Raw genomic sequence first — 16,295 nt, 5'->3', positions numbered from 1 at the left:
GTGTCTGACGTACGTATCCAACTTCACTATTTGCTGGCAAATACACCAAATCTAAAACTTTCTGCATCTTAATTTTGAAGCTGAGCCTGTTGTTTTTGTTTTTTTTTGTTTGAAGTAGGCAGCTCATAATAAAACACAAGATGGATGTGCAAAACTTTATTACAACAGAATGATGACACAAACTGTCATTTTAGATTCTGCCAAATTCAGAACCAGAGAAAACTTAAAGCAGAGTAATCTATGATTTAAGTTTGCACAGAAAAAAAACCCCAAAACACTAAAGCACGGCTAACAGTGATGCATAGTGTTACGTTTTGAACTAAATGCAACAACAGAACTGAGTCTAGCTTACACGGCCACTCCCACTCTTGTGTAAATGTTTCAAAAACTCCCAGGCACTATTTGGGGGATGCAACTAAAGTTTTGACCCAAAGGAAAAGTTATCTGAAGGATAAACAGAGCTCTGTTTTGAGAAATCTGGGAGGAAACCTCTTCTGCAAGCATGTAATTTAAGACTACAAGGCATTTTAAAGACCCAAATCAAAGATAAATACTAGTATGATGCTTCTTTTTTTTTTTGTCGTTATTGATTACAATTTTAAAAACATTATAGGGGCTTTTACACAAATTTTCCAGCTTAAATACTGTCATCTGAATGTATTGCAGCATTTTTTTTTCTTCTTTCCTTCATGCGTAGTATTCCTTTATAACATTTAGCAGAAAGTATATCGTCTTATATAACGTAACCACATAAACTTTATACAGTAAAGTGCTGCACACAACATCAACACTGAAATCACAACAGCAATGATAAAGCAGGTTAATTTGAATAGCAAACAATCCAAACTGATCCATAATTTCCCTCAAACTGTTTGTCCTTTAAATGTAATGAAATAGCATACGTCAATTAGCAGTCCGGAAAAACGGTTAAGTAATATATTGCCAAATTGTGACCAGCGTGAAGGCACTTTATGTATAACTGTGCATTTAAATTTAAATAATACTACTTCAGCATTTCCATTGCAACCATAAAAGTGCAGTAAAAATTTGAATTTAAAGCATATTTTAAAATCTCCATCCACCACGTTAACGAGAAAAGCCAGGCTAGACTCACATAATGTAATATGCAGCCGATTAATATAGCACAACTATAAACGTTGCAATACTAGATAAGAGTGCAAAGGTGCAAGAAGATATTGGCATTGAGCAGTATAGGGGACAGATAAGGGTGACTTTGCAAGGTTGTTTCCCACTGATGTCTACAAGTACAAACAGCAAACTAAAGCTTTGATTTTTAGACACTCTTTGTGTAACAAATTTAAGAAGAACTTCAGAGAAAAGTGCATCTATAAGACATCTTGCTCATCTTTCAAAATCAGAACCACTTAGTAGACTGACTGATGGCAACAATGTAAATGCAAAATTCCTGCGCGGCCGACGACAGCACAACCTTAGGCTGTCCATGGATGAAGTTATAGAATAAAACTGTCACCATTTCAAAAAAAAAAATAAACAAGCATAGCAGTGCTACTTTTCTGCTGTACATAGAAATGAATATTGCACTGGCTTCTTAACAAATAAAGCGTTATTATTCCTCAAACCCACCATGAATGGCTTTGAATAATAATTTAACAATGAGCCGAACAAAAGCAGATGGAAAACGGGCAGAGATGAAAGTGTTCACTATGTCTACGGGGTTTTGACCAGATCATAAACATGAATATGAAAGTCATCATCATATTTGATATAGTACACTGAGGGCTTGGCTGGGACCTGGTAGATGACCAGGCCTGTTCTCTTCACTCCCTTGTCGGTAACATACTCCACTTGTTTCCCCACCAGACTTTCAGTCTCTTCTCCCGGCTTTCTGTCCGCAGGCAACAGGTGCTTGTTTTCTGAAGGAGGAGAGTGAAACATTACAACACGTGCAGTAAACTCACAGATAAAATCGGCAAACTTCACCTTGAGGATATTGTGACATCTATAGAGAGTTTTTCCACATACGGTCCAAAGGTAGTATTTGCTCAGGTCAAAAGGTGTAAGAACATCTCAAACCCAGGGAACGTTTTATAAGTCCCACCTCTAAATACTAAGCTTCTACATACCAACATACTGACAGACATTTTATGTCAGTCCACTGGAATTTGACTTTGTTGGATTTCAGGTTTTTATCCATTTTGACTCAATGTTGGGATGAAGGACAGCTCAAATCTTTACTGAAGAGAATCTTTAGAAATAACCCTCAGTTTTAACTAGATTTCACCAGGCACATCAGTCTGTATGGCACATTCAAACAGTCAGTTTCAGGGAGAGCTAATATTGGTTCTGGTGATTTCTGTTTTTGCATGAATGGTTCCATTTTTGTTTGCCAATATGAATAGTTTATGGTCATTAAATAAAACATCCTTACTGGAAAATATGAAAAAAATCTTTTATTTAATATTAGGTAGAAATTTAGATTTGACATTTGCAATCTGCATTCCAGTAATATATCTGTCCCTGTCCTAAATCTTTTTGATGATATTGATCACAGAGTTGTGGGGTATTGTGATGTTGGAAAACAAAGAAAAATGTGGGGCTAAAATGGCTAACTTGCAAAACACATCAGTTCCAGTTCCAATTGCTACAATAGAATTTCCAGTTTTTATAATAGTCTATAGCCCTAATTGCCAAAACTGTAGTGTGAAGTTAACATATCCAAAGGGTTATTCTAATTTAGAACTGGAAGATGCTTAACAATCCAAGTACCACATGATTTATGAGTTGTAGCTTGCATTAGTTTGATAGCTTTTAGGCAAATAAAATCAATATTGCTGATTTCAGATGATGGAAGAACTCCAAAGATGCATTAGGTTGGAGGGCACAGCATGCAGGATATGACGTTTGAACAGTGAACAGTGCAAAAAAAAAAAAAATCCAGGTTTTTGAAACTACATCTAAAATAAATTCTTCCCATCTTTGGACCTGCACAGACAGCCATATTCCAAGAGAGAAGTGGCATGCGGCTTGAAGATGATGCAGAAGCACACAGAAAAGTAAGTCACAGAAAACACCCTGCAGGATTTCCTGCTGTACTCAGACATGGTCTTATACTATCATGTTTTTATTATTTGTATGCCATGTTTGGAAGCAGGACGAGCTCTTTCAGATGTCTGGAGCAAGTGTTGCATTTATTTCTGCTTTCATATGCAGCCTGGTCAGGACATCAAGCATGCAGTAGATGGGTGTAAACAACTTCAGAGCAGTAAAAGGTTAGATCGAAAACAGATGATCTATGGTCTTTTTCTCTGGTGTTCATGTTACATGTTAAGGCACAACTCATTATTAAAGCATGCAAACTCAAAATTGCCTGAAATCAAACAGGTACTCCTTAAGTCTGTTTGTTTCCTTTCCTCAAACTGGAAATAAAGGAGACAAATCATTCTGTGTGAACAGAAACAACAGAACAACCTTTCGATATCTGTTACATCTGCTGAACTTGGTGCTCTTCTTCCCGTATCTGACGCCTCGAGGAAGACACTACATAAAACTCTTTCTGAATAAATCAGCTTTTAAAACACAAATTAACAGTACCTGCTTCTGGCAAAATCCTGAGGTCCCCATCTGCATAGTCATCCCACAGCTGGTACATATAAAGAACTGGGTCCTTTTCATAAGTGATATAATACCAGTTTGTCATGACTGGAGCTCGGGATAGGACCATGCCTCTCCACTCATTCTTCTCTCCATCTTCCTTTTCAAACAAATGCTCCACTGCTTTGCCCACAAGTTCCTCTGCCCCTGCTGGGATTTTTATCTTGTTGTTTACTGCAGAGACACAAGTGGATATGATGCTCAAAATGAATAAAAATGCCCGAGAGTACCTTGTGAATTAGAGGTACATGGACTAAGGCTGGGCGATTAATTGAATTTTTGGTTTTTAAATATAAAAATAGGGATTTTAAATTTTTTTTTTTTTTCACCAATGCAATCCTTAGGTTTCCATAGTTCAGTGACGTCAGCATACTTGTTTGACAAGTATGTTTCACAGATCCCATTTATCAGGATTCTGTTTATTTTGAATTCACAGGTCAGTTCAACGATGGAGCATTAGAGCAAGGCTACGATTTTTACTTAATTTTTTTTTTTAATTATGAGAATAACGTCAAAGTAACACAAGAATAAAGTGTTAATATTAGCAGAATATAGCCGCAAACTAGAAGAACGAAGTAGTAATTTTATGAGAACTCCTGCACAAAATATAACAAAATGGAATGTTGAGCATCTTGTTAAGTTATATTTATCGGTTCTGTTATCAGTTTTACAGATAAATAACTTCTTAGTCTTTTAACACGTCAGCATCAAAATGTTATCAGTAGCAGGACTTTGAAACAACTGTGCAAACGACAGTCTATTTCGAAAAAAAGAAGAACATGAACTGAGCTGGTCAGGTCAGATCTTGATAACTCTATCAAAGCTTTATCTCCGTTTATCATCCGTCTTCTTGTGATTTTAAGACAATCTTCTGCTAAAATTGTCTTTATTCTGCTAATATTATGACTGCTCTCGTAATTAAAGAAAAAATTTTGTAGCCTGGCCCTAATACTGATTGAAGTAAAAGCCACTTTTTGAAGATAAGTTTCTGTCATTTGAAATGTCTTGTTTAGAAAAAAAGATTTGATTAAAATCGTGAATTAGTTCTCAGATGAATCGGTTCATCGGAGATTGTATTTTTAAGCCATATCGCCCAGCCTTAGCGTGGACACTTACTCACCGATATTCTCTGACAGGACTTGCAGGTTGGAGACTCTCACGTCCTTGAATAGCTCTATGCCGTAGACGCAGTCAAAGCCGTCGTACTTCACCATGAAGAGAGAGGGATTAACGCTCAGTCTGTCCAGCACCGTTCCCTTCCATTTGCTTTGGTTGCCCTTCTCTCGCCAGTTATGCTGAATGCGCAGTCCCAGGATGGAGTTGGGGTCCGGCGTCGCCACGTCACTCAGTTCCCCACTGCTCCGCTTTCTGATGTCCGACATGAACAGACAGCCGTAGATGTTTTCACACAAGAGTGAGGATAATTCTGATCTCCAGCTGGTAGACTGGTACATTTTAGTGTTACTGCGAGGGAGTGTTGTTCACTTCATGTACTACTTGTAAAATACAAGGACATGAGCAAGAGATCACATCTTACATGTGTTACCAATTTTTCCTTTTCTGAGAGCATATTATAAGAAAATGAAGCATTTTGTGGTTAAATAATTTAGCTAAGAGGACATCATGAACTCCTATCACCCATTTTCAACATTAGAGGTTTATTAATACTCCCCTAAAATGTTTTTCTAATTTTCTTTTTTTTTTCTAAGCAAACTAAAATATTTTGACAATATTATAAGCAGTTATTAGTACCCCAGCATTACATTAAGATTTGAAACAAAAAAGTATATCAGAATAAGTTTTATTGGCCAGGATAGTGTGCAAAAAAAGGAATTAAGAGCACACATTAGGTATAAATTTATAAACTTAGTGCAAATAACAGAACATCACACAATTATTTTAAAAAAGCAACAAATATTCCTATTGCTGCAATCATAATTTAAGATACTACTAGGGATTCAATAATCTACTCTATAAGTTTTACTTTGTACCTTTTATTTCTATAAACATGGGTGGAACTATTATTTTCTACATCTTGTCTTGTCCATGTTTTTCACTACTGGAAAACTAAATGATCTTTTTCTTCTTTTTTTAAACACCTAGTAAATTCAGGAATAATTATATTTGTGTGTGCGTGTGTGTGTGTTTGGTGGGAGCTGCACTGTGTTACGGCTGGTCGAGTCCAGCATCTTCTCTGGCATCAAATTCAAAGGCCATTAAATTGTGGATTCCAGTAAAGCCAAAATGAACAAACAAACAAAAAAAACAGATGGCTCTCCAGAAAGTACAATAAAAGTTCCCTGTGAACCCTTGAAAATGGACTGGTGCAAGCGAAATTTGCGTTTCTACATTTTATGCTTTCTTTTGCACTAGCCACATGGATCCAGTCACATTTGTAGATTAAAGCACAGACTGGTAGGCAACTCGGGAGATTGTGCCTTTCCGCAGTCTCCTTGTGTGAAATTAGGTTTAATTGATTTGAAAAAAAAAAAAAAGGTTCCAGAAGTTTTGATTGTAATAACACATTTTCACACATCTGCTTGTCCAATAGTTCACTTTCACGTACCTGCCCCTTTTCTTGGACATGCCTCTGGAAATTCAAAGGTTACTATTTGAAAGAAAAAGAAGGTACTTCAGTTGTTATGTCACCAGGAAGAACAGACAGACACAGGAGAAGAGGGAAATTTAAATAATCGGAAAAAAAAATGGGTTTGACGTGTTGCTCTAAAGACTGACAACTCTATCAACCAATGAGCAGTTATCACTGAGCCACTTCCTGAGAATTTATTCGAGTGACATAGCTATGGAGGTCACGTCTAAAGATGAGTTAGCTCGCACGCCAGTATAACTGGATGACAAGCCTGCGGGTGTAATGTATTTACATGAATATTTCACATACCAACATATCATTGCCACGAGGGTAGTCTGAAAAAAATAACATGTAAATACACTTGCATAAGCTCACATTCTTACTGAACTAAAAATCGCGCCGTCTGTCTGGTCACTCGTTATCAATGCAGATGTTATGAAGGTAAGCAGAGGCGTTCAGTCAGCCATATCTATCTGCTTACCGGTCTCACTGACAAGCTAACAAGCAGTAGCAACAAATGGATGTTTATTACGTCCGTATTCTAAGTGTGGAACACAGCTTAATTACCTTTAAGCAGATTTCATGTCAGTACTGTTCGGTTTGTATGGCGGATAAATGTTGCCACACGCCAACCCGCCCGCGTAAATCTCGCGAAACCGATGGAAAAACTGGAGTTAGCTGTGGCTGGTTGATCGTGGGGGGAGGAGACTCTAGTTCCCAGCAAGCCTTAAGGTTGCCATGACGGCAGGGAAAAGCGTAAGCAAATGCGCGGTGAATTGTGGGTATTGATGTTTCTAAATGCCACCATTTAGAAAGTAAGGGATGTTTCTAAATGTCAGCATTTAGAAACATCAATCTTTTCCAGCAGCATTGTGCTGCTGGATAAGTTTCTAATGTTTTGATTTGTAAATGCAGCAAAGTTTGTGTCAAAACTAGAGTCTGTGTAGCTTTATTTTTTCCAAACTGTGACATTACCTAACATTGATGACATAGCATTCACATTCACATTCATATTGTCACACTTATAATTCACATGGACAATAATAATTTCAAAATATTTTCCGACAGACTATTTATTCTTTTTCCTTTTATTATTTTTGTAAAGGAAAAATATTGTGTATATTAATAAAAAATGGTTGGGAACAATCAGATATATTGCTATAGTTGCATCATGCTAGATTGTATGGAGCACTATTGCCAGCAGAGGGCAGCAGAGGTTTGATTGATTTCTTTGTTTGATCAGTTTGGTTAAAATCTAGGAAACATGGGCACTTCATATCCAGCACGCCTTGCACTACTATACTACATAGGCCCGGTTTCCTTCCCTTACTTAATTAGTGTGCATTTAAGAAAACATTTTATACTGTGAACTGTAACTAATATGTGTATATTAGCTGCCGTCTGCTGTATTTCATCTCTATGGAACCTCTTATTGGCTGCACAGTGGCGCAGTTGGTAGAGCTGTTGCCTTGCAGCAAGAAGGTCCTGGGATCGATTCCCGGCCCGGGGTCTTTCTGCATGGAGTTTGCATGTTCTCCCTGTGCATGCGTGGGTTCTCTCCGGGTTCTCCGGCTTCCTCCCACAGTCCAAAAACATGACTGTCAGGTTAATTGGGCTCTCTAAATTCTCCCTAGGTGTGAGTGTGTGTGTGCATGGTTGTTTGTCTTGTGTGTCTTTGTGTTGCCCTGCGACAGACTGGCGACCTGTCCAGGGTGAACCCCGCCTCTCGCCCGGAACGCAGCTGGAGATAGGCACCAGCAACCCTCCCGACCCCATTAGGGAAGAAGGGTGTAAGAAAATGGATGGATGGATGGATGGATGGAACCTCTTATTCACTAGACATTTGCATCCAACACTTGTTCTTTGTACTGAAGGACATTGAGCACGTTAATCATCTGTCTGATTTTGATCAATCACCTGCTAGAGCTTCTCATTTACCTTGAGGAAGAGTAATAAATATGTCCTAGTAGTAGCCTGTGCAAGGATCTACATTTTTCGTGTAATGTAGGTCCATCTACATGTACATCTCAATAAATTAGAATATTAATGAAAATCTCCTTTTAGTAGCTCATTTCACTAAGTGGAATAATTTACACAATTTTTTTTCCAGCTTTTATTTCTGCCAATTATTTTTGGTATAACATTTTTGATATTGAAAAATAAGCTTAATAAAATGTGTGCTTAATACCTGCTGTTATTTTCAAAATGGATGGTTGTCCCAAGAAGCAAGTCTCATTCAAATTCAAATTGAAAAGTACTTTATTGATCACAATGTTAATTAAATGTTATCTTAACTCCTATTATCCAAGATACTTAAAAGTTGCAATGGATGATGAGTGTGGGCAGGAAGGATCTCCTCTACAGATATGCATTGCAGTGGTTATGAAGAAGCCTCCAACTGAAAATACTCTGTATTATAAAGAGGATACTCAAAGTTACACATTATACTTATAAATTAATAGAAATGAGTTATTAAATTGGAACACATATTCATATGTTCTGACATTGTCCTCAAATAATAAGTCATTTTTTTACAAGAGGGATTTTGGCAAAATTTTTTTTTTTTTTTTTTTTGCCAAAACATGACTTAGGCCATTATTTTAGGAAAGTGACGACATGCTGTATGATGTATATAACAATGATGCCAAATCTCAAACTACGGTGGCCCAAGAAGTTTCCATACGCAGTTAAAAACATTTAATTCAAGATTACCAAAATTAGTTAATTGTATTTTGACCTGGGTTCACTTGTAATAGAAATGTGCATATGAAAGTGATAATTTATTAATTGACCATCACAATATAGGATTGAAAGCAACAGATTTTCACAAGCTCTATCCATTATCCATCTTTGATATTTTTGCATCAGATCCTGTTTTCCATAAGAAATGAATACATTCTAATCCCCTCTCCTCACCCACTCACTGTTGCGATTTAATGAATTTTTGCAGACCTTTTATGTAACTTTTAAAGGTAGTAAAGACTTTACAGTAAAAGAAAATTTAGATTAGGAATACAGAACAATTTGTTCGTTTTGCCTTTGAAAGTAGAAAAAGTACCAAGTAAAGGTATTTTATCTAATTTTCAGTCAGCACTTTTTCAATCCACTGCCTGAAAGAGGCAACACGTGTGTAAACATCAGGAGTCCTTTGGTCTCCACATCGACGCCCGGAGAAGGAGACGACACCAGCTGAAGCTCCGTCACACACCAAGGGGCCTCCTGAATCCCCCTGCAAAATAGCAATTCAAGAAATATCAGTTAACAATTACTAGGTTATTTTCAAGTTTGGCCACTGTGATATTTCTTTCTGCTGAACATTATTTTGCATTTTGACCCGCCTTACCGAGCAGAAGCCCTGTCTGTTTCGTGAACCCATGGAACAAACCATCGATCTGGCTATGGGAACTTCTCTCCATCTTCTCTGACATGTACGTGGTGCCATAACTGTGACATTGAGCTCCTGCAGCCTGTTTGCCAACGTTCTGTTGTCCGCTATGTCCCCCCACCCTGCTGTGATGCAACTACTTCCTGTTTTGACGCGATCAGACTTCAGAGAGATCAACTGCACTTCTTTAGTGAGATTTGCCCTGCTGCTAAGCTGAGGAATTATGAAAAGAAAACAAACAATAGCAGAGTTAGAGGTTAATGTTAATTTAATTGTGAGTAGAAAAAAACAGGATTTACAGATTTAGAATGTAATATATTTGACCCAACCTTCAACAGCATGATGTCATTTGCAAGTTCATTGTAGTTCGGATGGGGAAAGGATCTGAGAACACGAAGACTCTGCTTTGTTGGCTCATTGGCTTCCAGTGTATCTGCTCCAAGCACAACTGTGAATGGTCTAGAAGTCACAGAATTGCACAAGTTACATGCAATAAAAAATAAAAACATAACTACAAACAAAATATGAAAAATTTAGTTTAATTTATGGTCAGTGAGAAGGAAAAATAAGGAGGGGTGCACTGATTGCAGTTTTCTGGCCGATTGCCGATTACTGATCCTTCAAAAGCCTGACCTGTTGATTCTGAATTTGATCAATACCAATTTGTTTTGTCTGGAATGTTACTAAATATAGCAAGAAAGTCACTGAGTTGATAAAAGTGGGGTGACTATTGATAACATGCAAACATGCAGACATGACCTGGTGGGTCAGTCTGTTAGTCAAACCTCTCTCACAGGAGAACAAAAGTTGACAGTGGTTGATTTGTAGACCTTCGCTGAGGTAGATAAGATCAGGGGAAAAGATCAGCTTGACATGTAAGCATCAACCGATCACTAATCTCCCTAACTGAAGGAAACTGGCACCGATAAATTGGCTGGCTAATAAACCTGCACGCCCCTAAAAACGAGATTGTTTTTTTTTTCTTAAAAAGTATGTTGCTACTTATGTTCAGCTGTGTTTATTTTTGTGTATATTATGAGGGAAATATTTATCTTTTTTATGGCCTTTTTTCTGCTTTCATCAAAGGCAAAGTTTCAGAACTCTCCTTAAATTTATTTTCTGGAGATCTATAGATTTCTTGTAATTTTTAAATCTTGCAAAAATGATACTAGCAGGAAAAGTATAACTAGCTACACTAAGTTTAAGAAATGGTGAACATTGTCACCTTTCTAGGATAAAATCTTGATAGGTTTCTTGTTTTCGTATTGCCTAAGAATTATTTAGAATTTCTTAGATTTGTAGCGGTGAGCAAAACTTACATCATTAAGTCGCAATGTGCTGCTGTGAGCACAAAATCCTCTCTGATGAGCACTCCGCCGCAGATATGTTGACGTTCGATTTGCAGTGAGGCCATGTACGGCCGCGAGTGCGGGACAGCGTCTTTGCCACCAACAATCCAAGTGCCTTCAGCTCCTGCAATTAAAAAAAATAAACACTACATTTCTGCATTTTGTACCCTAGTGCTTGTTGCATGGCTGTAACTAGCTTTAGCATAAAGCTTACCCCAAAAGGCACAGAGCAACAGCAGTATGAATGTGAAGGTCATGGTGTCCTGTGAAACCCACACTTTGCTCTCTTAGCTTTATAGCATTTTAAGAATCGGGAAGAAAAGAAAACAACTTCCTTATTTGCAGCTTATTTGCCAAGAAGCTGGTAATGTTTCTGTTAGGTTGGTGAAATGACAAAAGACACCTTGCAAAGTTCCTGAAGCAAGTTTCAAAACAGGATTTTAAAACCGAAGTCAGTGATCTGCAGTTCAGAAAAGAAAAAAAAAAAAAATAGAAGAAGAAAATGAGTTTTTCTTTGCTAGTGGTTTGTTTAAATCTTAATACTTAATTTAAAAAAAAAGAAAAAAAACCACATCCTCTTTAGACAGCTAAACGATTTCCTTTTCTCAGCTTGTGGCATCAAAATTTGGTTGATTAAACTGTGAGGAAAGAATGTGACTTAATGCCACTTCACTTTTCCATTTAACGTCTCAGCAGCAAAAAATAAAAAAAATTAAAAAATGTTTTTTCCTCAACAAAACTGCTTTTACTAATGTAGTCATTTTCACTGCTTATATAAAGGAACTGCAATTACTTTCAGAATGCTTTGCAAAGGAAAAGCCCCTCAACATGAGAAAATTTGGAATTAGCTAGAGTGAAATATAAAAAATGATCCTTTGCGTTGATAAAAACACTTATCAGAGCATTGTGGTCCTCTCAGATGGTAAAAGGTTATTTTTCAACTACTAAAAACAGGCAAAACCTGTATGCCCAAATCCATATTTTAAATGTGTTTAAAACAACCCCCCCCAAAATTCATCACGGTGTTTTCCTGAAGCAGGCAGTTACTATAAGGCTGTCATTTTTCATGAAATCTTTGTAACTGAAAACTAAATAAAAGTGTAAAGTATCCCTAATTCTTAACTACTAAGCAATGATTTTACACTTTAAAATTGAATCGATGTTTGGCATATTTATGTGAGGCTGAAGAGGCGGATATTATACTAAATCAACTTTTTTTGAGCTTTTACTACATTGCAATGTTGTTTCCTCATGAAAAACCTACTCGGACTATTGCTGTGAATCATTTGATTTCCAGTTGAAAAATCATTTAATCTCCCGTGGCAACTATTCAGGGATACCTAAACACTTGCTCATGCAAATCTACTGACATTTTGGAGCTGCAGTCCGCAGTCGAGTTCTGTCCTCACAGAGCACCTTGCTTGTGCTATAAACTAGAAAATACTTAATACCTCCAACCCATTCAAATGCATTTTTCAGATTAAATTAATGGGCAACAAGGATTAATTATTATTGACAAAAACATCACAAACTGTATCATTTTTGTGTTTGACACATTTACTTAAATTCAAATATAATAGTGTATTTTTTCATAAAGATTATGCATTTGGTTGCATTCTTTGATTACATTTTTGTCATGATGTCTGGTGAATGATGGTGAGGGAAATGCAGCAGACCCGGGTAGCAGTAAGATGATGATTTTAATGGTAAGAATTATCCAAAGTGACACAGTCCAAGGCACAATCCAGAAAAGGTCCACAAACCTGGCAGCACAGCAGAGCAGACGGCTAGGGCTCAGTGCTGGTAGCATCAGGTTATACGAAGGAACAAACAGACATGCTAGATGGACAACAACACTGGTTAGACAAGGACCCAACAAGGAACAAAGGACACAAGTGGGGTTAAATACACAGAGGGTGATCACGGAAACGAGACACACCTGGGAATAATCAAGGGGAGACAGGACAACAAGGAGACTCAGAGACAAAAACTCAAAATAAATGCACAAAAAAATATAGATTGTGACAATTTTCTTTATTTCACAGTTCTGCCACCAGCTGACAGAGGCATGGAAATAAGATGAACAACTCCCTGAGCAGGAAAACCTTCTGTAACAAGTTTACTGCACACATTTATTTGTTTTCACAATGTTGTTGATCCATTGAAGATATTTAGATATGTCTGTATAGACATTGGGCACATCTGGGTAGTTGCATTTGGCAAGTTTGTTGAATGACACAACACCAACAGCTACCCTGTTGCACACCAGAGGACCGCCGGAATCACCCTGTAAAAAATATTAGTTTTAGTTTTACATTGACCAAAATATTTTAGACTATATGAAGAGCAGTAACACATACCTGACAAAATCCTTTGTCTGTGTCGTATCCACCAGCACAGATCACATTGGAAGGGAAGTCATTCCACCATTTCTCCCGACAGAGTTGTGGATTTAAGATTGACACATTCACCACTCTCAGGTCATCCACAAGAGGGTGATTGGTCCCAATTTTACCCCATCCAGCTACAGAGCAGATCTGACCATCTCTAAGGTTTGCATTGGAAGACGTTGGAAGTGGAATTACTTTCACCCTGTCATTTAGCGGAGCTTTCCCGGACAACTGAAGATGTACAAAACGACAAGAAATACTAGCTCACCTTTTTTTAACACTATCTCCATTATATCTATATAATTTATATGAATCAATGTGTACTACATGCCACAATGCATGTTATTTGTATTAATATATACTTACTTTAAGGAGCATGATGTCATCACCAAGATCAACAGATTTATAAGTTGGGTATTTGCATGAGTATTCAATATCCACTGGGTTCATGTTCCTCTTTGATAGCTTGTGGGTGCCCAGAACAACACGCACAGGTTCACTGAAGCATTAAATGTTAAAATTCTTATGGTCATCAGTCACAATTTTTATGGTAATTTTATGAGTATTACAATGCTCGTCATTCAGAAACAGACATAGATGAATAACTTACTCTGTAGCACAGTGTGCAGCAGTGACCGCAAAGTCCTGGCTCACTAGAAATCCTCCACACACATGACCATGTTTGTTTTGGACTGAGACCATATACTGCATCGAGTTCTCGGGTGCCTTTTCCCCATGTACGATGTCACTCCCATGGACTACAAACACCAATGGAGGAAAAAAAAAATCAGCTCTGAAATATTTTAGTTAGAAAGTAAAAGAAGATCTCTTACCATTTTGTCCAAGAGATGTCACAATGTGGAAAAGCAGTAATGCACCCAGGGCGTGCATGGTGCCAGCTCTTATGGGTTGTGCTTGTGATGCTGAGGTTTTTATAGCATATTGCTGGCTAGAGTCATTATCTAAAATCTAGATCACTGTCTTTACCACATATGCTAGTAAGTAATTGCGAAAGAAAAAAATATATCTAAAAGTTTCCTACTCCTATCTAAATAATCAATAGCCTCCCACCCCTGAGGTTTCAGATAAAAATATAGTACTTTCAGAGTGAGTCTCTATTGGATGGAAACTTACATAACTCAGTCTAAATGGCACTTAGTAGCATTTAAAATCACCTTTTCATTTTACTTCTGTATTAAAAAAACTTTCAGCTTCTTGATATTTATGATTCCTTTAGTGAAATTTGGCACCTAGATGTTTCCATATATCACTGCTTTTCTATGTTACGTTACAGTGATTACAAAGTCTTTGCTGACCAAGAATCGCCTGCACACATGATGGCCCCATTTGTTTTGCACCAAAGCCATGTACTGCATTGAGTTCTTGAGTGCTTTTTCTCCATGTACGATGTCACTCCCATTGACTACAATAAGCATTTAAAAGTCAGCTCAATTATATCTTAGTTGCAGAATAAAAAGCATAAGATTTCTCACCAATTTTTCCGAAAGACGTCACAATGTGTAAAAGCACTAATGTAACCAGGTTGTGCATGGTGTCAGCACTTACAGATTGTGGGAACATCAAGCTGAGACTTTACAGCAACCTAGTCACACAACGTAGATCATTTTCTTTACTGCATGAGCCACAAAATAAATGTAAAGAAAAGCATCTACAAGTTTCCCCACATTGTAAAACACAGTAAATGAACAATACTAAAAAAAAAATCATGCTAACCCATTGCCTCGAAAAAAAAAAAAATCTTATAAAAGTTTGTATGAGCAAGTTATATATCTTAAGTTTACACCACTCCACTAACTATAATTTTGAGTTACAGTAACATGTGCCATGTTACGGCCCTGGGCCTTATGAGCTGGGTTACAGGTGTCTTGTTGTCTGTCTTTGTGCTCCTCTTTACAGGTGCTGCTGATTTGTTCATTTGGAGCACAGAGCATTTAACCTGGCCATCTCCACCTTCTGCGTCGCCTTCGGCATCCACTCTACCACTTGATGCTTGTGGTGTTTTGTTGCCAGGCCTCAGCTCCTCTCCTTTTGCACATTTGAGTTTGTCTTTGTCTTTGCACTTCAACACTTCCATATACACTCATACACCACATCCAAACATTTTCATTACACCACTGATACTGACATCCACAATCCATTGTTGATTTTGTTAATAAATATTCCTTTTTATGCACTTTAACCACTGCATGGTCTCCTGTTTTTGTTATGACCTTGAACTAGTCGTAACATGCAATTTTAGTGAGCGTAATGTGAATTAACTTAGTAAATATGAGAATGTTGTAAATATTTAAACACCCACAGTATTTTTACTTAATTGAAAAAATCCCTGCTCCTGCTTTTTATTTGTTTCTCTACTCAAACTTTGACAGAAAACCTAGAAAGCAGTAATAGTTTGCCCACTTTTTTCAGTAAAACAATGATACGCTACAGGCGCCACCCTCAGGAAGAGCGGGGTGGGCATGAAAATGAACATACAATTCCGTCACGATTCAGTGCACGCTAATGTACATGCCAAAACATAGCTAGTAAGAGCTGTGCCATTTTCTGTACACCCTTGTCCCAAGTGGGCTCAGGAGGGATGGCGGTGTCTATCTCCGGCGAACGTTTCGGGCGAGAGGCACGGTACACCCTGCACAGGTCGCCTGTCTGTGGCAGACAGACAGGACAAACAACCATGTACACACACACTCAAACCTAGGGAGAATTTAGAAAGACTAACAGTCTGTGGGAGGAAGCCGGAGTACCTGGAGAACCCACGCATGCACAGGGAGAACATGCAAACTCCATGCAGAAAGACCTGGGAATCGAATCCAGGACCTTCATGCTGCAAGGCATCAGTGCCACCCACTGTGACACTGCAAAGCCCTGCCTTAAACATCTTAAAACAAATGTTTGTGACAAATAAAAAAGTTGGTTCAGTAGTTGCT

The 16,295-nt window shown here is 37.7% G+C and overlaps 3 protein-coding genes across 3 annotated transcripts; all 3 read right to left on the bottom strand.

Moving 5' to 3' along the window:
- Positions 1 to 141: 141 nt before the first annotated feature.
- On the bottom strand, positions 142 to 6,952 carry LOC122839012 (spindlin-1-like). The gene is made up of 5 exons (XM_044130120.1): positions 6,791 to 6,952; positions 6,200 to 6,241; positions 4,754 to 5,001; positions 3,574 to 3,807; positions 142 to 1,895 (listed from the first exon to the last, which is right to left on the bottom strand). The coding sequence occupies exons 2-5, from the start codon at positions 6,217 to 6,219 to the stop codon at positions 1,690 to 1,692; spliced, it is 708 nt and encodes a 235-aa protein (XP_043986055.1). The 5' UTR covers positions 6,220 to 6,241; positions 6,791 to 6,952; the 3' UTR covers positions 142 to 1,689.
- A 1,512-nt stretch (positions 6,953 to 8,464) lies between these two features.
- LOC122839009 (mast cell protease 1A-like) lies at positions 8,465 to 11,296 on the bottom strand. The gene is made up of 5 exons (XM_044130113.1): positions 11,172 to 11,296; positions 10,928 to 11,081; positions 9,938 to 10,067; positions 9,567 to 9,821; positions 8,465 to 9,452 (listed from the first exon to the last, which is right to left on the bottom strand). Exons 1-5 carry the CDS (start codon positions 11,212 to 11,214, stop codon positions 9,300 to 9,302), a joined length of 735 nt encoding a protein of 244 aa, XP_043986048.1. The 5' UTR covers positions 11,215 to 11,296; the 3' UTR covers positions 8,465 to 9,299.
- Positions 11,297 to 12,992: 1,696 nt separating this feature from the next.
- Positions 12,993 to 14,284, bottom strand: LOC122839008 (duodenase-1-like). The gene is made up of 5 exons (XM_044130112.1): positions 14,181 to 14,284; positions 13,958 to 14,105; positions 13,714 to 13,846; positions 13,318 to 13,578; positions 12,993 to 13,244 (listed from the first exon to the last, which is right to left on the bottom strand). Exons 1-5 carry the CDS (start codon positions 14,236 to 14,238, stop codon positions 13,077 to 13,079), a joined length of 768 nt encoding a protein of 255 aa, XP_043986047.1. The 5' UTR covers positions 14,239 to 14,284; the 3' UTR covers positions 12,993 to 13,076.
- Positions 14,285 to 16,295: the final 2,011 nt, after the last annotated feature.

Source organism: Gambusia affinis, linkage group LG10 (assembly GCF_019740435.1).
Source record: "Gambusia affinis linkage group LG10, SWU_Gaff_1.0, whole genome shotgun sequence".
Lineage (NCBI taxonomy): Eukaryota > Metazoa > Chordata > Actinopteri > Cyprinodontiformes > Poeciliidae > Gambusia > Gambusia affinis.
The sequence above is the reverse complement of the archived record's forward strand: the minus strand, read 5'-3'. Positions and strand labels throughout refer to the sequence as shown.